This window comes from Misgurnus anguillicaudatus, chromosome 18, assembly GCF_027580225.2.
Source record: "Misgurnus anguillicaudatus chromosome 18, ASM2758022v2, whole genome shotgun sequence".
NCBI classification, from domain to species: domain Eukaryota; kingdom Metazoa; phylum Chordata; class Actinopteri; order Cypriniformes; family Cobitidae; genus Misgurnus; species Misgurnus anguillicaudatus.
The window spans coordinates 18,413,969-18,439,944 of record NC_073354.2 but is presented as its reverse complement, the minus strand read 5'-3'; the positions used below and the strand labels follow the sequence as shown (position 1 = coordinate 18,439,944).

At 34.3% G+C, this 25,976-nt stretch overlaps 2 protein-coding genes across 2 annotated transcripts; both read left to right on the top strand.

The window, feature by feature from the left end:
- The first annotated feature begins 2,863 nt into the window (after positions 1-2,863).
- Positions 2,864-11,931, top strand: LOC141350330 (polymeric immunoglobulin receptor-like). Its single transcript, XM_073855420.1, has 7 exons — positions 2,864-3,118; positions 4,356-4,664; positions 5,045-5,356; positions 5,512-5,625; positions 9,468-9,602; positions 11,617-11,672; positions 11,795-11,931. The coding sequence occupies exons 1-6, from the start codon at positions 3,070-3,072 to the stop codon at positions 11,655-11,657; spliced, it is 960 nt and encodes a 319-aa protein (XP_073711521.1). The 5' UTR covers positions 2,864-3,069; the 3' UTR covers positions 11,658-11,672; positions 11,795-11,931.
- A 5,716-nt stretch (positions 11,932-17,647) lies between these two features.
- Positions 17,648-23,683, top strand: LOC141350287 (polymeric immunoglobulin receptor-like). Its single transcript, XM_073855371.1, has 4 exons — positions 17,648-17,757; positions 22,545-22,856; positions 23,239-23,547; positions 23,667-23,683. The coding sequence occupies exons 1-4, from the start codon at positions 17,709-17,711 to the stop codon at positions 23,681-23,683; spliced, it is 687 nt and encodes a 228-aa protein (XP_073711472.1). The 5' UTR covers positions 17,648-17,708.
- Positions 23,684-25,976: the final 2,293 nt, after the last annotated feature.

Here is a 25,976-nt window from a genome sequence, read left to right as displayed (position 1 = left end):
ATAACCTATACTTTTACCTTAAAGGAGTATACTTTTACCTTACTTAAGCTTACCTTAAGTAAGCTGCTGTGTGTTTACCATCATTTCTCAAAATATCTTCTTTTGTGTTCATCAGAAAAAAATAAATTCATACAGGTTTAGAACAACATAAGAACGAGTAAATGATGACCGAATTTTCATTTTAAAGTGAATTATTCCTTTAAGATACATTTCTTAAGATGTTTAAACATTATATTTCAGATTTTATCTTTTCTTTGGAAACGTTCATCTATATTTTGTTTATAGCTGCCCTCAGACTATCATGTCTGGTTTTATTAATTCTCACTCAGTAAAGTCTCATCAGTAATGCAGAGAGTGATCTCATCTCTGTGGTTGTTATTCTTAACCCTTATGTGTTGTTGGGGATGTTTTCATCCACTAAAGTTTTTTTGCTCTTAATTTGGCCACAACTTTCAGCAAATTGAATGACTTTTGGTGACAAATCTTATATTTACAAGCATTTTAAGAAAATGCTTTGACATTTTAAAAAAAACACAACCATATACCATGGGAAAATTTACTACCCTTTCTTGTTGTTAGTGGATGAAAACATCCACTAAATTTTATGGGTATAAAAAAGTATCAGATTGATATTTTTTCCTATTTTCTTTCATACATCTGTTAATCAACCTCAGTACTAATCAAAACTACCAAATCTTCCCAAAAATTCAATGATTTTAACTCTTTAATTGCCAAGTTCATAAGTGGTGTCACTGATTTGGAGAAAAATATATATATATATAAAAAGAGATTGTAAACTGATTTTTTAAAACCTTTTTCAGTCTTGGGCATGTCAAAGATTGGTAAAAACATTGGCTTTGATGCATTTTTTTGTTCTCCCTCATTTATTGTTAGTGGCTGTTTTTGCCCCATTGACTTCCATTATAACCACATTTTTTGATTGCAGAGCTATGACACTTTATTATCATGCGTTCTTGAATATTTGTGGTTTTTCCTTTTGCTAAGATGTCAAATTTGTCCTTTTTACTGTTGATCACCATGTGGCACTATTAACCCTTTAGTAGCCCTGTTCAAAAACAAAGCTTAATTTCTGGCTTGTACATTGAGTTATATGGAGTATAACTCTATAATAAAAGTGTATTATTGTGTGTGTGTGTGTGTGTCCCCACAAAGATAGGAATACCAGTATTTTTGTGACCTCATGGGGACATTTTGATGTCACCATGAGGAAACAAGCTTATAAATCAAACGGAATGATGTTTCTTTAAAATGTGAAGTAGTAGAAGGGTTTCTGTGATGGTTGGGGTTAGGGAATGGGGTAGGTTAGGGGAATAGAATATAGAGTTTGTATGGTATAAAATGCATTACGTCTATGGAATGTCCCCATAAAACATGGAAACCAGAATGTGTGTGTGTCTGTGTGTGTGTGTGTGTGTGTGTGTGTGTGTGTGTGAGCATGTGGGTTTTCAAGAAACATATCATTCTGTTTGATTTATAAGCTTGTTTCCTCATGGGGACCTCAAAATGTCCCCACGAGGTCACAAATTTACTGGTATTCCTATCTTTGTGGGGACAATTGGTCCCCACAACGTGATAATTACCACACACACACACACACACACACACACACACACACACACACACACACACACACACACACACACACACACACACACACACACACACACACACACACACGAACACACACACACTCACGTACACACACACACTCACGCACGCACGCACGCACTCACACACACACACAAAATAATATGCTTTTATTATTTAGTTAAACTCCATATAATTCAATGTACAAGCCAGAAATTAAGCTTTGTTTTATAGGGCTAGCCTACTAAAGGGTTAATAGTGTCACATGGTGATCAACAATAAAAAATTAAAATTTAACCTCTTTGCAAAAGGAAAAAACACAAACATTCAAGAATGCATGATAATAAGGTATCATGGCTCTGCAATCAAAAAATGTTGTTATAATGGAAGTCAATGGGACAAAAACAGCCACTAACAATAAATGTGGGAGAAAAAATAAAAACTGATGCTACACAAAAACTAAAAATGCATCAAAGCCAATGTTTTTACCAATCTTTGACATGCCCAAGACATAAAGAAAAAATCCAGTTTACAATCACTATTTACATCGAAAATTAGTCATTTTGTGTTTTTCCCCCAAATCAGTGACACCACTTATGAACTTGGCAATTAAAGAGTTAAAATCATGGATTTTTTTTTTTAAAGATTTGGTAGTTTTGATCAGTATTGAAGTTGACTAACAGATTTATTAAAAAAATTGAAAAAATATTAATCTGATACATTTTTACAGCTGTTTAATTTAGTGGATGTTTTCATTCACGAACAACACGAAAGGGTAAATTTGAACAATGCACAAATGTTAGGTCCCCGTTTATAAATGTAATAGTTTTGTATTGTGTCTTGTGTTTGGGTCATGTCTTTTATTTTGAATCATGCTGTATTTTGTAATTCATGTGTCATTTCCTGTTGTCTTGCTTTTATAGGGATTGTAGTTCGATCATGTTTCTTCGCCCTAATGTTTCCAGAATGTCAAAAACATCTTGTCTGAAAACAATTATGCCACTTTTTAAGCCTGGCCAACATCATGTATGTTTATTTAACCTGTTCTCACCATATAATGAAATAAAGGATTACATTCATTGCATTTTTTAGCTTTAAACCATTATTGAATTCATCATTACACACAAGTTAACCGGCCCAGAAATCACACTTCATATTTATATTTCACATTCATTAATACTGGGAAAATTAAAGAATTTGACCATGTAAACGAAAAAAATTATGAACAATTAATTTTTTTCCTTGTGCCTCCAGCTCAGCTCAAAATAATCTTGTTACTGTGGTTTCAACAGTGAACTATGTAACATTGACATATAGGAAATAAACTGTTTAAGGAAATTAAAAGGGGAAGTTTGGTTTTTGAAGACAAACAGCTCACTGGAATCACAGAATAAGATCACTGATACCATCTCTTCATTACTCTGAAAGTTTAAACATTACTGAGTGAGGATTAATAAAACAATGAGGGACTGTTTATGTATTTCTCTCTTTATGCTTCACATCAGTGCAGGTGAGCGGAAAACTACACAACCTTTTTTAAGAAAAATTTAAGTCAGATTAATGTTACATTACTCATTTTAAAGATGTAATTTAAGTTTACAGAATGATATCTTACAATTCCCATCAAAGTTTGCAAACAAAACAGATGTTTCAAAGATAAATATCAGTGTTCTTGAGTCTTATACACTCTTAGAAAGGATGTGTAAATTTTTTACACATCTTTTTGTGTTAAGCTATTAACACACTATGTGTAATTTTTGTTGATTTTGTGTTAAAATAAAACACAAGTTGTGTTAAAAGTAACACAAAATGTGTTGTTTTAATAATAACACAGAGATGGGTGGATTCGGGGACAACGCATTTTGTGTTTTGTGTTTGATAAGTATGACATCATCATGCAAAACCCTGAACATTAACTCTATTAAACAAATATACTCTGAATATTGCAAAAGTAGTTATTAAACATCATGTCCATCATGTTTCATATGAACACATTTTCAGATATTTTAGAAAATGTCTTAGCTCTTCCAAGCTTTATAACGGTTGAATATTGTGCATCCATCCTTCATAAAAGTAATCAAAATGGCTCCACGGGGATAAATAAAGACCTTCAGAAGGTAATCGATGGGATTTTGTAAGAGAAATATCCATATTTAAAACTTTATTCATGAAAATAACAAGCTTCCGTTAGAAGCCAATGTGCGTAATGTGTATCGTCAACGTGATCTATAAATACATCTATAAATACGTGTGTATTTTTACGTTTCAGTGTGGTTGTACAGCGATTTTTGTGTGAGCATATCAGTGAACACCCCTGACCACTCGGTGAGTTTCACGTATTTTAAAACGAAAGTTTAATGCATTTTAGGAAGGATTGTTCCAGTGCACCTATAGACCCATTGTAGAGGTGGGAGGTGAAACAACAAACACCTGAAAATTCTCGGGGCAGCCGCATATGTCAAAATTTCAGTCAAAACCTTTCTATTTCATCATAGACAATCTGAAAACAGGGCTTTAAGTGTAAAATACCGAACTTGTCCTTTAATGCATTCTTAGAAAGTATGTGTTCGGAAATAGATCACATATTCAATCGTTATAAAGCTTGGAAGAGCTAGGACATTTCCAAAAATATCTGAAAATGTCTGAAAGATCTAAACAGATTTCAAATCACAGCAGTTTTTTGATTATGATTGTATGTTTTAATCTAAAGCGTTCATTAAAAGCTGATTTAACTCTCTTGTTTACAGGCTGTAATCTTTCAAATGATCAAAAGACAATAGTAGTAACAGGATACACAGGTGGTTCAGTCCTGTTGCCCTGCTCCTGTGATGACCCAAAGTCTACAGTTAACACATTTACATGGGGGACTGCCACTGTAAACCAAATGATGAATGTATTTGAACATGAAAAATACAGAGGCAGACTTAAACTGTTTAACGAAACATCTCCAGCAAATCTGTCTCTTCTTATTTCTGACCTCAGAAAGGAAGATAAAGGGATCTATGGATGTTATAGTGGACCACGTAGTTTTACAGATGTTTTCTTAACAGTTAAAGGTAAATTATGATTCTTCTTAAACTCTCATAAATCTGATCTAAACATAATGTAGATTTTTCAACAATTTAGATAAATAAAAAGGGGTTTCCTTTTTTGTCCAATTCTCATCAAATTCAGCTCAGATGTTTTGGCTATGTAAGGAAAAAGTTATCTTTTATTTTATATTTGTTTGTTTGTTTTTAAACCATTTCCTGTAACGGAAAAAATAAAATACTTGTATTTATAGCTTGTCATCTAATGAATGAATCCCACCTAGAAACCTGTTGATTTAATATTCACTCTGCTTTATTTTTGCAACTGTTGTTAAAGGTTTACATAATCGGGTTTTCACGTGGTTTAAATTTAAATATGATCATAATTTGTATCCTTATGTTCTCAGGATGTGATTTGAATCGGCGGACACACACAGTTGAGGTGACTGGATATTTAGGAGAGTCTGTAGTTCTGCCCTGCTCCTGTACTGAACCACTGGCTAAACCTGACCAGATTAAATGGAAGTTCATAGAAATAAATGAAGAAATTTACCCATCTGAACACAGTGAGAGGTACAAGAACAGACGTAAACTGATAAATCAAACCACACCAGGAAATCTCTCTCTACATCTCTTATCACTGACCAAAGAAGACCAAGGAGACTATCAGTGTTATGTGTCATCTAACAACTATATCTACATCAGACTTCATGTTGAAGGTAAGTTTATTTTTCTATGTGTTGTTCCTTTAATCAACATTATTTTTTGTTTTTTTAAATTCCAAACTGTTAAAAGCTGAGGTATAGTTGTAAGATAACAGATGTTGTGCTGTGTTACAGTGTTGTATATTCACTAACAATTTTACTCTGAACAGAGAAACCACAGGTCCATACAATCTATTCATCAACACATCAACCTTCACAACAAACACATGAGCTTAAAACAACTCAACAACCAGAAGACACAATAACACATCAACCACATCAGTGTAAGTAATTAATATTTAGTTTTAGAAAAATGATAAATAATTTTCATCTGTCAAGTGTTTCTAATTAGGTAGACAAAAGCTTATGTATACATAATCTAAAAGCATTTTATTATACATGCAGCTTTTATGATTTTTTATCATTTTATAAACTATTGAATATTTGAAAATTAGCCTCATACACAGACCTGTATAAATGAAGTGTGATTAAATATATAACTTTAGGTTTAATTCACTTTTACAACACCTAAACTGTATAATCTACCTTCCAGAGGTGGACACTAGGTATTTTTACTTTCTACATAAAAGTAAATTTTTAAGTATTCGTATTTTATCAGTGTCTTTCTTAGGAAAACATACATTCCAAAGCATATTATCATAATTTTGACTCCACTACATTTCATAATTTTAAGTTTTTGGTTTATATTTAATATTTAAGTACATTAAACATCTAGTTTTTTTTTACTTTAACTTAAGTAAATCGTACTTTTGTACTTTTACTCAAGGAAAGTAAAAGTACACAATTTTTATGTAATTAGGTATTAAATCAATTTTAATATAAAAGGAATACACAGTATAATCCTATGCTTTAGAATGTAGTGAAATTTTTTTAGTAAAGTAAATTTTTTCCCAAGACAAACACTCTGATAAAGCACAGATACTTGGAAAAGTTACTGAAAATACTCAAGTAGTGTCCGCCTCTGACACCTTTCCACATACATCTTTACTTTTTAAATTTTGTTATGTTACATTCTGATACAATACAGTTCACTTTGCATTGTGTCAGTACTGAAGCAATGAGAAACATATCCAATTATGCAGTGCTTATAATGGACTTGAAGTGTCTTTGCTGGTAAAGAGTATGGGCATCTGGAGATCGGAAATGTAAAAGCACAAGTCATATGGTTAAAGTGGAGATGGGTGGGCTTATTAACTCTTTCCTCACCAACGTTTTTTTAAAAACTTGCCAGTGCCAGCATTTCAGATATTCACAAAGTTAAATGCCTTCCAGAAAATGTTCTTCTTTAAATATAGAAACATACATCAAATGAAGGAACAGACCCTCTGTTTTTAAACAAACAAACAAAAAACATTTCATTTGTTCTCTTTTATCACCTCTACAGTATGTGTAGGTTTCTTCAAAAATACCACATTTTAAGCAAAAAGGACTTTTGTAAGAGAACAGATACAGAGCCATTATCAAAACATTTTTGATCATTACATTTTTTTACTGTTTTTGGATCAGTGGATGCTTCAATATTTTATAATTTGGGTAAGAGTGCCACCTAATGGATAATAACGAAAATGTGGATTGCCAAGAAAACTCGTCATTTGTAGTGAAGCGTTTTCTCTTAATGGACGAGTTAACTCCTCAATGCACTGTAAATGCAGCCTCGCTTTAATTAAGCTAACAGGACCCGACTTTGTAAGGCAGGAACATCCAGGCTATAAAATCTAACAAATGTGGACTGCAAGGAGCATCCGGCCCCGAAATGGAAACCCCTGCAGACCATGCCCAGGATGAAACCAGACCCGTATAGAGTGGGCTCTAACACCAAGATGGCACTGCTCATTTAGGGAAGTGTATGCCAATGTAATGGCATCGACAATCCAGTTGGATATCCTCTGCTTAGTGATAAGCATACCCAATGACCGATCTGCAAACAGCTGTTCTGACTTCCTTAAGAAAGCATAGTGGTTCATGTAAACTCCAAGGGCTCTAACAGGGCAGAGAGGGATAGGTTGCGGTTTGCCATCAGCTGAGGGGAGAGTGAGCAGAGAAATCATTTGGACCCTAAATGGTGTCGATAGGACTTTGGGGACATACCCCGCCCTCAGCCTAAGGACTGCTTTACTGTCAATATGGGCCAAATTGCAAACATGAAGAGACTAGAGAAAGCATGCAAATCACCAACCTGTTTAACCATTGCTAGCGCGAGGAGGGGAGGTTTTAAATGAGAGGGCTTGCAGGACCGCCTGTTCGAGTGGTTTAAAGGGAGGGCCTAGCACCTTTGAGAAATCTCTCTGTCCCTAGAGGCATAAAGGTTGACATCGAGGGCAGGTTCCACTGTTCCCACACTGAAAAAAATGATTCATTCAATTTTAATCAATTTTTTAAGGTAAGTGGTTGCAATCAATTTATTTAAGCTACATTTAAACAAAAAAAGATTACTAAAATAAAATAAAAAAACTTTTGTATAAATGTAGCTTAAATAAATTGATTGCAACCTCTTACCTTAAAAAATTGAGTAAATTGAATGAATAATTTTTTTTCAGTGCACTGGAGATGCCAGATCGTCCCTGTCACCTGAAAGAGGAGATCTTTCCTCAGCGATATCCCCCAGGGTCGATGATTTGGTTAATTTTTATATGGGTTATTTAGCTGTTATAAAGAGATGGCTGATCCAGACAAATCTGCCGAAAACGCCTTCATTTTCCTAGTCACATTTTCATTTTCTTAGTCACAAGTGTTTTGTCTTATACAGATAAAGGTAATGGTTCAATTAAAGGACTGTGTTAAAAGTAGGTTACCTGCTGTAAAATTAACAAACTATTAATAGACCTGGATGTTGCCAAGGCACAAGAGTTATAAAATAATATTTAATTGGGAGATTAGCTTTCATTTGGACTAATGGCTTAAAGCAATAGACTGTATATTCACACAAAACCATACTGCAGCAGGCCACCTTTGGTCCTGTATTTCAGAGTGACAAAGTTGGCAACCCTAGCTGTATTATAAGCAAAGATATATACACTAGATGGAACTTGGGGTTCTAATTATGCGTCAAAACCGCCAATCTTGGAACAGGGGTCTTGTCATAGGAAGTAGCTAGGTGCTATCTCCGCCTGTACTTTGGATTCATGGATGATGCCAGACATCTTTGCTGTGTATAGGCCTACTAGCACTATGCATTACAGTTAGAAAAAGTAGATTTTCATTATATCAAAACTTTTATGCTCAATGCTAAATACATGTCTGACTGTCGAAACGAACTAAAAGAAAACCAAGAAAATCGCATTCATAACGATTTATGGTGATTTTACATCAAGATATTGAATAAATTAATGATCTAATGTAGTGTTCACTGCATATGAATTTTCGGTTTCTTTTTTACTTGTATTTTGAATTAGGCATTGAATTGTGTTTTAGAAGTGAATAATGTTTTCTAAAAATAACTAACCCTGTGTTTTAATCTTTCAGTGTATAACTTTAATATAACTGTGTATAATTGTGTAACTTTAATATAGTTGTTTATATTTACTGTCAAACTGTATAAAAGGTGTATATTTACCTCTAACCCCTCGTTCAGACAGCCAACGACATTATCGCTGTGTGTCGCTTGTCTCTTTCAATGAGGCGTTTCTAAATCTGCTTGTCATAAACAAATGAGTACCATCTACGCCAGTAACTGACGAGAGAAGGATGACGTGAACTCCACTGCTTTGTTCTCATTGGTAGTCGCTCCCGAAAGTCGCTCGACATTTGCATAAAGTTAAACTTTTCTTAACTTTCTCGCGTCGCTGGACACGCCCATACGGTCGCCAACGGTCACTGTCACTCCTGTCGCCGGAAGTCGCCAGGTTTCCATTGAAATGAATGAGATCGCGTCGCTCTGCTACTGCTTGTCGTTGGCTGTCTGAACGAGGGGTAAGGTACACATTGGTACCTTACAAGTGCATACATACTGGTACATCAAAGGTACATTTCTGTAACCTACCTAAATGGTACATTTGGAAAGGCACTGTCCATCTCGTGACAACTTTTGTACCTGTTTGGATGTTGTTGTGAATGTTGTGCATTGGTTGTTTTTTATTCATGTGTGGGTATTTCTGTTTCTTTACAGATGTTGTTATATTAATAGCAGTATTTGTCTCTGTACTGTTATTGGCGATATTGGCGTTATTGGTGATATTTATTATGCGCTCTGGAAAGCGCTCTGAAAAGCTTGATTCTGATTGGCCAGTGGCGACATTACGAGGTATGTTATGTACTGTACAGTGATAAGGTACAGCAGCCTTATAGCTAACTTTGTATTGATGTACCAGCTGTAACAATCGCTTTATGAATTTATAACACAGACTCATCCAGGTGCTGTGAGTCACATTGACAGCTGCAGTTTAATACTTTCAAATAAACCAATATAAATAGGCATAATAATTAATAACATATATGAGATTTAAAAATGATCAAACCAAACTGCGTCTTATTTAAACGTTGTGTCTTGTCTTAAAGAGTTTGTATTCTAACAAACGAAAGATTTTAATTTGTTAAAATAATGAGCTAATAAAATGTTTAATTTTATTATAAAATATAAGACTAATATAAAACTTGTTGAACTTTAATCTTACATGTGCAAAAGCTTGTCTAAAATCATCCAGTGAATTTACTTTTACAGTCTAATGATTTCTGATCAGACAACATTAAATAACTGATGCATGTCAGTGAGACGGTACTGTTCACTGTAAAAAATCCAACTTTAAAATGTTCATTCAACAAAGAACAGTAAGTAACTTGAACAAAGATTTCTTTGATGAAGGGCGTCAGTTGATTATTTTGTGTTCACTGAATGAAAAGAGCATAATCATTCAGCTAACAAATATTATTTTGTTGACTGGACTTAGATGAAAAAGTTTTTGTCCAATTCGTTCACCCAACTTGCCAACCTGAGAAATCTGAACAAGCAGTTTAAAAAAAAACAATGGTCGGAATGGTTCCCAGCATGCATTGCGACATGTTCACTTCTTTGGTTAATATTTACTAAAAAAGATGACTGTTTTAATGTTTGCTGGATTTATTTATGTTGTTATGTTGTTAATGTTAGTTATATGTTGTATTTAGAGTAATTTTTAAAGAATTATGTTTGTTCATTGTTACCATGATTGAGAAGTGTGTGTTCAGTGTAGAGGGCAGCACAATGAGTTAGCGCGCATCATTGTTGCCTCACAGCAAAGAAAAAGGTCTCTGTTTCAAAAAAGGACTAAGTCAGACAAAGACTTTGTTAAGGAGACCTTTCTTTGTGGAGTATGCATGTTCTCTCTGTGACATTGTGGGTTCACTCCCAAAGTCCAAAACATGCAGATCATTTATCCTAAGCGACTTATACTGCATTAAAAGCTAGACATTTTTATCAGTACTTGTGTTCCCTGGGTTTGAACCCATGACCTTTTGCGCTGCAAACACAATGTTCTACCACTGAGCTACACAGGAACACAAGAACTGTCCTTTACCCAACTTGTATGTGTATTAACTTTATGGATAGATGCTGGAATACAGTTGTAATCGTTGAGAGGACTTAAGTCACTAGTTGAGTAAACTTAGAAATTTGCTAATAGCCTAATCAGTTTAAGTTGGTTCAACTTTTGGTGTAAGTTGTCATTGCTCAGTAAATTGAGTTAGGTGAACTACATCATCCAAAAGTTGAGTAAACTCAAAAAAGCTGTGCAGCAAGTTGCCTTGAAAATGTAAGTTAAGTCAACTTTTTATTTTTTACAGTGTTCTCATCCTAAGCAAATACTTGTATGTGCAATGGTATTCATTTAAAAACCACAAAACAGAAACTCTTTCAAATAGTTATATAACAACATACTAATAAGTCTCCCACTTTCTTATCTTAATTAAAAATGCATACAATAACCCATTATTTGGATATTTACTTTTATTATTCAGTCTCATGCAAAACATGGAACTGGAAATCCCAGCCCAGTTTTAGCAATATTGCTTTAATACAACACAAATCATTCATGTACTCCCAACTTAAGTGAGTCATGTTTACATAGGTTGATTTAAAACACATATGAAAAAGCCTGTGTGAAACCACTAAGTATTTTTATTAAAACCAAAAACTTATTAAATGTGCAAAAAAATTAATTATGTTAGGGTCAGAATATTTTTTTCACTGCACAGTAAATGTCAAAAAACAGCATGTTTAGTGATAATAGACTGATCTTTATACTGACTTAATTCACAACTTGCTGACATGTTTTATGTTGTAGGAGATATTCGGGTGACCAGTGATGCAGCAGAACTAATATGAGCACTGGAATATGAGGTGAGCAAAATGTATTGAAATATGCCATGATGTGTGTGTAAATGTAGATATTTAAGTTAAGTCAGGTCAAATTTATTCAACATTGTTTCATTGTTACAAACTGCTTTTTGTCTTTCTCATAGGATGAATATTCTGCTGTATTCCTTATTAAAACATCCACGCCTGCTGCCATACTGAACGATGAAATAGAGCACACTGAATATACCAGTATTGAATATGTACAAAAATTTTAGATTTGATTTTTAAATTCAGACGTTTCTCTTATCTATGACCTTGCTATTTTAAGGGAACTCGAATTTTGTATATAAAGAAATTAGCCTTATAGCAATGTCTATATTTGTAGCTGGAGTGTACATTTCATTTTTATGTGTATGCTTATAATTTAATAATTTGATATAATTTTTTTGCTGGTAGGCAAAAAAATACATGTGTACAATGTAAATGATAAAATGTTAAATAAGTTATAAACACGTACACGCTGAATACACTGAATATGTGAATAAAATTAAGTCTGTCTGTCTCTTACAAAGTTTAAATGACACAGATTAAAGCAGATGTGTATAAGTGCTTTTTAAAACCATATGTGGTATTTCTGTGTATGATAGTGATTGTGGCTTCATGGGATACATAACCCGACATAAATATAGGTATGAAAGTGAGAGATCAAGAGATACTGTAATGAATTCAAAAGAGTTAAAAATTAGACATTTTATAAATATTTAACATTATTTAATAGTTTGAATTAAATATTCAATGAAATGTATTAAACTGAGTTTAGGAGGAGCATGGTCCTGTAATTCGGCACCTACAGCCATACGGCTGTATGCACTGTGAGTACCATGAGAGGGCACTAATGTGTTCTCACCCCCCACAACATTTAGGCATAAGTTCATAACAAGTCTTTACATGCAAAATGGTTGAACAAGTTCTCATAATACAGGGAATGGTCCAGGCCCGGCTGCAGGATGAAATCACTGAGGGGAGGGGCATGTGAAATTGTTGAGGGGCTTATCTTTATACCATCAATGATACACTGAGATCTTGCTTTGAAAAGACATATTTTTAAATGCAGCACTCCATAAAACACTCCATATGCAACTGCACAGCACAGGTAACCAGAAACTCACAAATGATGATAGATCATGAGATATTATTTGATAGTTATTTGATATTATTTTGATATTTTGACTATTAATTCACAATGCCAGCAGGAAACAACCAAGGTGTTCTTGAGCAAGGCACCTTTCCCTCAGTTGCCCAGCAGGTACTAAATTGCTGCCTATTGCTCAGTATATGTCACTTTATATATTTTTAATGTATGACTGCATCTGTCTAAGTTGTTTGTCCTAAACCTTCCTTATTTATCATGACTGGCTTTATTAATTCTCACTCAGTAAAGTCTCATCACTCACAGTAATACAGGGACGTAACAGTCATCTCATCTCTGTGGTTTTAATTCTTAAAAAATGTTAGGTTCCCATTTATAAATGTAATAGTTTTTATTGCATCTTGTGTTTGGGTAATGTCTTTTATTTTGAATCATGCAGTATTTTGTAATTAATGTTGTGTAATTTCCTCTTGTCTTGTTTTCATGGGTATTGTAGTTCGGTCATGTTTCTTCGCCCTAATGTTTCCAGAAACATTTTGTCTAAAAACAATTATGACACTTTTTAGGGCCAACTTCATGTATGTTTTAAAACCTTGAATGCAACAGCCAAAAAATGTTTATCTACTTAAAACTATTTAAAAAATGGTGCAGACAGATCAATGCATGGATGTATTAACCAAAGCTTCTTCTTGAAAGGATTCAATGCTTTTATTTGCCACAGTACACTGTAAACCCGAATAAGTTGGGATTACTCAAAAAATTTGAGGTAATCAGTTGCCTCAAATCTTTTGAGTTTTGATGATCCTGATTTTAATTATGCAGAACTTCTAAGTTTTGAGTTTCTGGTTCTCATTTATGTTAATTGGACCTAACTGAAAGTACTAAGTTAGTTCACACAAACATTTTAATTACTACACAGTTATATTTTGAGTTTTTGCATATCAAACATTTTAATTACTACACAGTTATATTTTGAGTTTTTGCATATCAAACATTTTAATTACTACACAGTTATATTTTGAGTTTTTGCATATCAAACATTTTAATTACTACACAGTTATATTTTGAGTTTTTGCATATCATACATTTTAATTACTACACAGTTATATTTTGAGTTCTTGCAACTCAAACATTTAATTTACTAAACTTGTGTATTTTTAGTTCTTGCAAATCATGTGTGTCATTTACTATACTTTTCTATTTGAGTTCTTGCTAAGCAAATTATTTATTTTCTATATCAGGTTAAATCAACTTCTAAAATCTTTATCAAAATGCTTCAGCAATTTCACAGAAACACATGACATATGTAATAAAATTTTGGCAATTTATTTCACAAAAGGATTGCTCCACAGCACATTTCATACATTTAAACTAGCATGAGACAGTTGCATTAAACATCTCTCTTAAATTTACAAATGTGACACAATCTGCAGTCAAAAATTAAAGTCTGTTTAGCAACCCACAAAAGTAAAGTTACCCTTTTAATGGGTTCAAGGTAACATAACTGTTTAATAGCATTTAATATTTTTCAGTCAAAAATTAAATTCTATTAGCAACACAACATACCTTTTAACAGGCTCAAACTGTTTAACAGCATTTTATAAAATGAGAAATGAGCAAGTAATGCTTAACAGCCAACTTCATATATTAACACCACACAGTTGCATTAAACATGACAATTTCTTAAACTGAACCGGTTTGTTAATACAATAACTTGTCAATAAGAACTAAGAAGATATAAGTAAAAAATCAAAGTAACATCAGTTAGATAACATTTAAGTAACTCTTTTTGTCTTTTGTGTGTGCTGAGGTAGTACAAGGTATGCTTCACATCAACTCGTTCTTTAAGGTTTGCAGGCGAGGAGACAGTTTCCCACCTTCCATGCCAAGCTAAAGTTTTTTGCACAAATACAAATGTTTTTTGCAAGTCCTTTTGGAATATGTATGTGAAAAGCATACTGGAATCCAAACAGGACAAGAAAGGCCTCTGGAAGTTGGTTGTGGGTGGGGAGTGGACCAATTCGTCCTCAAGAACAACAGAGACATTCACTGGGTCACTATGCATTTGGGCATTAGAGCTGTAATGCACAACCGTATATTGCTCCAGTGGCTCCTTCTCAATGTGCACTTCAGAATCATCAAGCTAAAAAATCAGAAACAAAAAAGATTAAGAACATGAAAATGATGCTTCCAGAATTTAGTACATCACTTATTAGGAATTATCCGTTACATGGCTTCTACACAGGTGACTTTTGAGTTCACCGAATGTGTGAAACATGCAGGGGCAATCATGATACATACATGGAAGTGGACTTATTTTTGAGCAGTGTCTATGTTCTAGTGTGTGGTGTCTGAGGAGGTGGAGTCTTGAACGATGAATCTTTTTACACCCTGCACTCCCAGTCTATCATCTTATTTGAAATCTGAAAAGAAACATTTACATGGTTAAACACTATGATTCAAACAGTAATAGCAAGCAGGATCTAAGAATAAACAGGTAGCAAATGCAACAATTCTCTCTCATTAAAACACATACATTGACAAATGCAATATAATGCATATTAATAGTATACATATGTGTCTCATTTACATCTCATTGCGTGATATTGAGTTAATCACTTAAACTGCCATGTGCACAACGATTCACATTAACCACTGTTTATTACTTTTAGACCAGTCATTTAACACATCGACTAATAGTATAAACACAAACTTAAAAACCCTGATCAATACATATAAAACTTGCATTGCCATAACCTTAATATACACATCATTAGAAACAATCATTTTGACCACGCTCAAGTTATCGTCACATTGGGAGGGGGGGATTCACGTGCGCCACGCGTGACCTACTTTTCATTAAACACAGTTTAGCTACTTTTTAAAGGGGACATATTATGAAAATCTGACTTTTTCCATGTTTAAGTGCTATAATTGTGTCCCCAGTGCTTCTATCAACCTAGAAAATGTTAAAAAGATCAACCCAATAACTTAGTTTTGGTAAACCATTTTCTGCACGCATGTGATATAATAGGTCATTGTAATTTGGCCCTTATTGTGATGTCAGAATTAGGTAATACCGCCCCCTTTATCTGCACTATCCAACCACAGCACAACCATTTAGTACGGAGAGAAAGAGAGATAAAATATTTCACAGCACAATTGAGTTTCGATTGCAGCGGGCCACCATCGTTGTGGTCGGTGGTTGCACTTCGTCCGCTCATTTGCATTTTGAATGACACACCCGGGGCGGCACACTTTTGCTCGGACCTATTTTGGACTTGGTTTACATCTTAAAAAAAATCTCATAATAGGTCCCCTTTAACTAATAAAGTGCATAAAACAAACTCATAATAATTCCCACAACAGTCACTGAAGCATTAAAGCAATAAATAATAGGTTTTCTAGGGGTTTTACCTGCAATAAGGGAACAGGTATAGAGACAAATGCTGCGTCCGAAACAGCCTACTACTTACTATATAGTACGCGAAAAGCAGTAGGCGAGGCGAGTAGTATGTCCGAATACATAGTATTCGAAAAACAGTATGCGAAAAGTACCCGGATGACCTACTACTTCCGGCTAGATTTTGCAGTGTGCATACGATGGACGCTTCACTATCCCATGATGCCCCGGGAGAGGAGTTATCCAACGAAGAAGACGAGGCATGCGGTTGTTTTCGCGCTGAAATGACATGACGTGATGACGACGTATATCACGTGATGTAGCAACATGGCGGATGTAGTACGTCCGAATCTCATTCATACTACCAGGATTCATACTATACAGTACCTACTGTTTCAACGCTAAGTAAGTAGGTACTTCATCTAATTCAGTACCTACTATACAGTATGCGGTTTCGGACGCAGCCAAAGAAACACGCTGAGTTTCCCTCGATCAGTGTATTGCTCTATGATACTAAAGGAACGCGTGCTTGACCCTAGTCACCTGTCAACGCCCCCTACTGGAATCTTCCAGTACTGCAGTCACTAAATTCCCTAGCCAAATATGCCATTACTCACAAAAGACAGCAACAATGTGACAACGCATCTAAAAATATTATATCTACATCACATCTAACTGTTAAACACAATTATGTACATGAAAAGTAAACATAATAGATGTATTTAGAATTGATACATTGAGGTGACACTTACAGCACCCCATGAAGCGACCGATCCGTCATGAGGAGAAGAACTCAACGCGAGCAGCTTACGTGAACACGGATGACGTCAGACGCAAAATCTCTAAACTGAGGGATTTTAAGTTGGAGTACATTAAAGAGACAGTTAGTGCAAATTAAAAACAACATGCATTCATCTAACTTAAAAAGTTTAATTTGTACAAACTCATAAATATCTGAAAGTTCTAAATACTCAACAAGGTTAATTAATTTGAACTTATTGTAATGATTTAAGTTAACAGTACTAAATAGAATTAATTACTTTGAGCATTCGGGTTTACAGTGTATGTATTTTCTTACACTTAACTGCATGTTTTTATTTAATAAGTCACTAATCTATGTTCTCACCATATAATGAAATAAAGGATTACATTCATTGTGGTTTTTTTACATTTAAACCAATTAATAAATTCATCAGTTAACAGGCCCAGAAATCACAGATCATATTTATATTTCACATTTAATAATGGGAGAATCGAGGAATTTGACAATGCAAATGAAGGAAATCATGAACGACTGAATAGGCTTGTGTCACCCGACCCAAGCAGCTCAAAATAATCTTGTTGCTGTTGTTCAAATAGTTATCTATGTGACTATGACATAATGGGGAATAAACTGTTTAACAAATTTAAAAGAGGAAGTTTGGTTTTTAAAGACAAACAGCTTACTGGAATCACAAAAATAAGATCACTGCTAGCATCTCTTCATTACTCTCAGAGTTTAAACTGAGTGAGGATTAATAAAGCAATGAGGGACTGTCTATATATTTCTCTCCTTATGCTTCACATCAGTGCAGGTGAGCTGAAAACTACACAAAAAATTAAGTTGGGTTAATGTTACATTACTTATTTTTAAGATGTAATTTAAGTTTGTCACATTTAGTTAAAACATTAAGTCTTGCAAACAAAGCACATTGGGTTTCAACAATGTGTTCTTGATTCTTATAGTGCACATTTATAGTTTATAAGACAAGCACAATAAGATACATGTTAAAACACAGCATGTACTGTAACTTAAGCCATTTTAAATAAGTTTACAAGATGTTTGTTCAACCTCCTGATAAGACATTCACATGTCTTGATGTTGATATGTTTATTGTTTTAATTTTGGTTGAGCACATTGATGACCCCTCCCTCCTCTACTTTGGGGCACCAGCGAAAAAATTCACTTTAACAATAAAAATGATCTAAATAGATCATTCAACAAATAAGAAAATATGTTAATTAGATGGAGCCTGTTATTTAATTTGTGAAGGATTTTGTGAGATTATTGCCAACTTGTAGAACCCTTTAACTGTATTATCAACACAAGGAAGACACATGGGTAATTAAATGGAATTTATTAACAAAAGATAAACAGGAATAACTACAAACACTACTAAATGATACAAACTACTAAAGAATAGAAAAAGATACAATCTAAAATGCAAAGAATAGAAAATTGAAGTGACTGAGTTGAATTTATGGCTGAATGTTTTTTGTTTCTGATAAGATGAAACCTTATCTCTCATAACCCAAATAATTAAAGAATTATCTGCTAAACATTAAAGAAATCAGTTATGAAATATTGAAAAGCATCTATGGTAAACAGTTACTGACAGAATACACCAATGCCAAGGTTTCAGGAAAATGTTTGGTTATGTGATATTTACGTTCTGTGCTGTGGAATGAGCAGTCTGGTGGGGGCATGTCGGCATAGGAAAAAGTCTATGTTCAATTCAACAACCTTGAACATAAAGTAGGGATGCTCCGATCAATGCCGATCTCCACTAATAATACGTGGCCGATCACTATTCTGAATCGGACAGCCGATCTCATTACAGCTATTTCATGTACTATGGCTTTTGATCAGTAAGTCCTTATCGATCTAAAATCACTGTTAGTTTGAGTGGTTTATAACATGCATTTGAAAAAGCAACACTCGTCAAACATAATTATTAAACATATTCTTTATTATCATGAAAATACCTGAAAAGGTTTGAAGAACAGCTATATAAATATATCCTTCAGCCATTTCATGGAGCTGCGTGTTATCACAGCTGCGTGTGTATTGTTCTTCGTCTACAGCGCATTTTGAGTTTCTGCACGAGAGCGCCCCCTGGCTTTTGGATGTAGCGGCATTTCACCGTAATTAATTGAGAAACATAGCAAGCATTATCGGCCGACCGATCGGAGCATCCCTAAATAAAGTGCTGTGAAAAGTTGATCTCCAGAAAGCACCGAGAGGATTCCAGTGATCTGGAACACGCAGACGTGATACTGTAATCGCTGTAGAAGGTCCTTAACAAATCTGGAACATGCAGATGAAAGTCCCTTGGAGTGTAGGTTTGCTCTTCTGAGCTTCACTTTGTTGAAGCTCGAAAGTGGTGTGATTTGCCTAGTCTCTGGACACACAGGCCTCAGAACTTGTGGTCGATCTGGTTCAGTCTCTATTGTCAAACTCAGAACGAGGAGCTGTAAAATCTCAAGGAGAGATTCAGAAACTTGGTTGGTTTTCCAATGATCTGTTATTAAGCTGATGAGCTGTTGATGAGCTGTTCCTGCAATGGCAATAGAAGTGTATTGAGAATTTGGGTAAATTAGGCCCCTTAACCTAATGACAGATGCAAATACAGATCATCTTCATGTAAACATATAAATCCAAGCTAATAGTAATAACAGTAATGTGGTAGTTAGTTTTATGACAATAAGGATAGTTTAGATTAACTAGTGAGATGCATGTGAGTAGATAATATCTGATAAGTATGACATCATCATGCAAAACAATATGTCAGATATCAACACTGAACATTAACTCTATTAAATATAAAGTCTATTAAACAAATATACTCTAAACATCGCAAAACTTAAACATCATGTCCATCATATTTCATACAAACACATTTTCAGTTATTTTAGAAAATGTTCTTGCTCTTTCAAGCTTTATAACAGTTGAATATGGAGTCTACATCCTTCAAGCCCACACTGTTAGAGATTACCAGCATTTTACAATCATTAACAGTGTTATTTTACCATACCTTGTTGTAATTAAGTTTCCCTGTAATATCACAATTAATACCTGTGAAAACTATAGTATCCTTGGATTTTACAGCATTTAACTCTTATTTTACAGTAAAATCTTGCAATCTAAAACCTGCTGTTATATCACAAAAAGGTCTGTAATATCACAGCAACACAAAGTAAAAAAAAATAAGGATTTCACAGCATTAAACTGTATTATTACAGTGAAATATTGTATTGAAATATGCCCTGGGAAGTCACATGACATAACCAAACTGTTTTGAACCATAGACTGTATAAAAACATGGACGTAGTCTGACTTATTAAACTAAATATGGAATCAGAAAAATATAAATTTATTTAAAAAAATATGGCACGTTGATGTAGATGAACCCAGCTAATAGAAAAAAGTTCTAAGAACGTTCCCTGAAAGTTCCCAAGGTTCCCAAAAACGTTTTGCCAACGTAAAAAGTGTCCAGTTTTCTTGCTGTTCTAAGAACATTTTTGTGTTGTCTGAACGTTAAAGGAATGTTACATTTTACCATTTTTAAACGTTATGACAATGTCATGTTTTAATGTTCACACAATGTTTAAAACAACAACTGTTTATTATATTGAATTGTTTCATTGTTATGTAAACGATAGAGAAACATTGCATTTTATTATTTTATAAAACATGAATGTTCAGTAAATAGAAAACACAATTCACTTATTAGGTTTAGATGTTTATGTTTTGTTTAATTTTAAGTCACCATTTTTGTGATTAGTGGTTGTTTTAGTTGGACTCTTGACCCTTGACTCTTTGCTTGCTATTTTTTCCCCTGGTTGTGTTAACTTCGTGTTAATACACCACATTTGTTATGAACATTAACGTAAAGTTAATATTGTAATTGGTACATAATGGTAAAAAATCATCACCTAATTAATTTACTAATCAAACGTTTCTTTTCACAGTAAATTGTTGTCAACATGTACTTTCACAGTACACACTGAAATAGTACATGGCCTTGTTGTAATGATGAACAGCAAAAGATTGTAATTCCCCAGTAATGTATTGTAATATCACAGTAATTGCTTTGCCATTGAAGCTGTGAAGTTACAGTATACAGTTGTGCTTTTACATCAATGCATTGTAATATCACAGATATAACATCACAGTAAATTGCTGTGAGTATTTTCACAGTATATTTCTGTAATCCTTGCTGTGAAAGTCATGCAAAATGTATCCATTTATTTACTGTGAATTCACGCCGAAAAATTTTGCAGTGCAAATAATGTGCATCCATCCTTCACAACAGTAATCTATACAGTTCCCTGGGGATAAATAAATGCAAACAAAAATAACAAGCTTCCATTAGATGTCAATGTGTATTATGCGTACCGTATGATGCATAAGATCCACTGATAATAGACTCTCGCTTGAACCGTGCATTGAGAGTGTTTTAGCCATGTGGATTACTTCTGCGGAGAATGGATACACATTTGGGCTTGAAGAAGGCAGACTGCTGTTTAATCCTTATAGGACACTTTCTAAAATAACAGAAAATGTGTTTGTCTGAAAGATGCTGTATGTATCTTGGATGGCTTGAGGTAATTTTCATGTTTGGGTGAACTATCCCTTTAAAGGACAAGTTCGGTATTTTACACTTAAAGCCTTGTTTTCAGATTGTTTATGATGAAATAGAACGGGTTTGACTGAAATTTCGAGATATGCGGCTGGCCCGAGAATTTTCGGCTTCTGTTGTATCGTATCATCCCCACCTCTACGATGGCTCAATAGGTGCACTCGAACAATCCTTCCTTAAACTTTCGTTTACAAAGACGTGAAACTCACAGAGTGGTCAGGGGTGTTCACTGATATGCTCACACAAAAATCGCTGCAAAAGATGCTTTCCAACAGGTTTTATCATAGTTTTTGCCAACTCCATTGACGTGTATTAGATGTGCTATGAGGTACGGTATTACTCCGTGCCGGGAATGTTGTTTGTATTCTTGCAATTGGCAAAGGTGGATTATCGGCATGCACAAACTGGGCTGGAGTGTCTATTATTCAAGCTCTCAACGGAAGAATATACGGGTGTGAGGCGTTTGGAAAAATAGGTCCACAAGTTTACAAAGAATGCTAAAACACCTTTTGCAGCGATTTTTGTGTGAGCATATCAGTGAACACCCCTGACCACTCGGTGAGTTTTAAATTCTCGGGCCAGTCGCATATGTCGAAATTTCAGTCAAAACCGTTCTATTTCATCATAAACAATCTGAAAACAGGGCTTTAAGTGTAAAATACCGAACTTGTCCTTTAAGTCACAATGATGTGCTGGACTAACAGAACGTTTTGTGTAAAGTGGGGCTCACATTCTGTAACTATTGAACTAGTTCAAGTTAATTCAGCCTACATTTACTGTAAGTCTGTATAACTCGGATATTTTAGATTTACACAACAAATATTCTTCATGTTTAATTAATTTTCAGTAAGGTAATCATTTTACAATCTGAATCGATTTCAGATCACAGCAGTTTTTGTTATGATTATGTTTTAATCTAAAAGTTCATTTAATAGTTGATTTAACTCTCTTGTTTTCAGGTTGTAATCTTTCAAATGAAGGGCAGAGAATAGATGTAACAGGATACACAGGTGGTTCAGTCCTGTTGCCCTGCTCCTGTGATGACCCAAAGTCTACAGTTAACACATTTACATGGGAAATACAGAACCATGGATATGAATGGATGAATGTATTTGAAGATGAAAAATACAGAGGCAGATTTAAACTGTTTAATGAAACATCTCCAGCAAATCTGTCTCTTCTTATTTCTGACCTCAGAGAGGAAGATGAAGGTCTCTATAGATGTATGACTAAACCACACAGTGTCACATATGTTTCCTTAACAGTTACAGGTAAATAAATGATTCTTCTTAAACTCTTACAAAGTGGATCTAAATATAATTTAGAGAAAAAAAAATGAAATGGAACTTACCTTTTGTCCAAGTGTCACCAAATTCAGCTCAAATCTTTTGGTTATGTACGGAAAAGTTATCATTACATTTGTTTGTTAGTTTGTTTGTTTATAAACAATTTTTCTGTAATGGAAAAACAAACATAACTTGTACTTGTATTTATAGCTTGTAGTCTAATGATTAAATCACACCTAGAAATCTGTTGGTCTTTAAATATTCACTGTGCTTTTATTTTTTGCAACTGTTGTTAAAGGTTTACATAATTGTTTTTCATGTGGTTTAAATTTAAATATGATCATAATTTGTATTCTTATGTTCACAGGATGTGATTTGAATCGGCGGACACACACAGTTGAGGTGACTGGATATTTAGGAGAGTCTGTAGTTCTGCCCTGCTCCTGTACTGAATCATTGGCTAAACCTGACCAAATTAAATGGACGTTCGTAAAAAATGATGAAGAAATTTACCCATCTGAACACATTGAGAGGTACAAGAACAGACGCAAACTGTTAAATCAAACCAATCCAGGAAATCTCTCTCTATATCTCTCATCACTGACCAAAGAAGACCAAGGAGTCTATCAGTGTTATGTGTCTAGCAGGTTTATCTTCATCAGACTTCATGTTAAAGGTAGATTATCTTCTGTGTGTTGTTACTTTAATCAACATTATTATTTGTTTTGTTTGAGAAATTCAAACTGTTAAAAAACTGATGTAAAGTTGAATGACCGATGCTCTGTTGTGTTACAGTGTTGTATATTCACTAACAATGATTTTACTCTGAACAGAGAAACCACAGGTCCATACAATCTATTCATCAACACATCAACCTTCACAACAAACACACAAGCTTACAACAACTCAACAACCAAAAGACAGAAGAACACATCAACCACATGGCATACATCTGTGTAAGTCATTGATATTTAAATTATAAATCATTTATCAATCATCTGTCAAGTGTTTCTAATTGAGTAGTTGACAAATGCTTTGGTATACGTAATCTTTGCATTGTATTGCAGCTTTTATTATCTTTTCTTATATCAATTGTTAAACTATTGAATATTTGTAAATTAGCCTGATACACAGACCCGTATATATGAACTAGGCAAGGCGATTAAATAAATAACCTAAAAAGGTTTAATTTACTTTTACAACACCTAAATTGTACGTATAATCTATAACAGCACATTCACACAGGACGTAAGCGTTAACGCTTCCCATTCACTTTTAAAGGGTGACGTCAAGCATTGGCAAACTGAATTGTGGATCCGTCGGAGCCACATCACGGCCATTGCTTACGGCAAAATTTGAACATTTCTCAACTTTTCAAGCGGCAACGCGAGCGTTAGCCAATCCGATCACCTTATGCAAATAACCTAGGCAGAGCCAGCCAATTACGTTCATGGAAGACCGATGCATGTGCTGCAGCACCTGTGATTGGCTGTTGGCCACGCTTCAGACAAGCCTTCCGTCACTCTCCCACATACATTAACATACAGTGGATTCAAAAAATATTCAGACCCCTTCACTTTTTCAATTTTGTTATGTTACATCCTGATACTTTTAAAAAAAAATGTAAAGATGCTGTACAATGTAAAACTGTATTTACCTAGTCATAGATGAATAATAAGAGTTCTGTACGTGCACAGTAAAATCCCCAGTGTTAAATTAACACTGCTCGGTGTTTGTATAATCCACACCAAGATTGGTGTTAAAAAAACACTGAATCGGTGTTGAAGTTGATGAGATGGTGAGGTGATTGAGTCATTGATGGTGAACACCTGCTGGTCATTCCGTGTCAAATCAACTTAATTTTGGAATTGTTCCTATCTTAAAATGTTTATTTTGTTGACTCTTTTTCTGGAGAAAGTAATACTAAAATGAGGAAGAAAGCCAAATTATTAAATGCAATAGATGAAATCACCATAGTTAAATGAACACTATCATCATCTCTGTTTGAAAACTAAAATTACAACTTGCTTGCAGAGTTACATGGATGAAAGGTTTAACCTCTAAAGAACTGCTGTAAATCTGGTTAATAAAGTAAGTCACCATTGCTCCGATTAGTGTTTCCTTTAGTTGGGTACTTGGGTCTTGAAGTTTGGTGTTAGTTTTCTTCTGCTAATTGTGGCAGTGTGTTTATAAAACACATCTGTTAAAGCAGAGGAAGATTAGAGAAATGAAGTCTATAACTGATACTATGTTAATTAGTATGAAAGTATAAGTCTTGGGATTCAATGATATCATAAAAAAGTAATCACTGAATATAAGTGTTTAATTTATGTTCTGCCAACCCTGTGAGGCTCCCATGAAATCCACCAGTGCTGTGAAAGTCCACATACCCTGAAGAGTTAAATAATGTTTACCCAAATCTAATCTGTGGTTTAAGTCAGACACACTGAGACATCAACAATCAGCCTATAAAACACAATCATGGTGACAATCAACAACAAAGCTGCATGCCGCAATGCATGCTGGGTACCAGGATTGTAGAAAACTCATTCATAAATCCCATCATGCATTGCAACATGACAAAAATTTAGCAACTTTCTTACCATTAACTGTCACCATCGTTGAGATTTGTATCAGAAATCATGAAGTCTTTCTTAAGCAAAACAACAACAACAACAACAAAAACACTGAAGCATTACAGCAGTCTCATTCAATACAATGTAATTTGCATAGAGCTTTTCTATATGCCTGTTTCTTTATAATTAATTTGTGATCAAATGTTTCAATGATTTGTAGAGTAGAATATAATAAAAATTAACTGAGAAAGTCTGGAAGGTTTTCCCCTTACATGAAGCAATGAACAAGTGGTTTTACTAAAACATTGTTGCTATTGCTAAAAGAGGAGAGTTAGATCAGAGCAGATCAAGGGACAAATGCTAACTAAAGGGAACACTAATCACAGTAATGGTGACTTCAAATGAACTCATAACAAACACAAACTTAAGATTTAATGTGATACATTTTGTGATAAATGTCTATTTGACTTGTGAGACATCACGTCAGAAAGAAGATTTGTCTACTAAATCACGGGTGTGGATGCTGGAA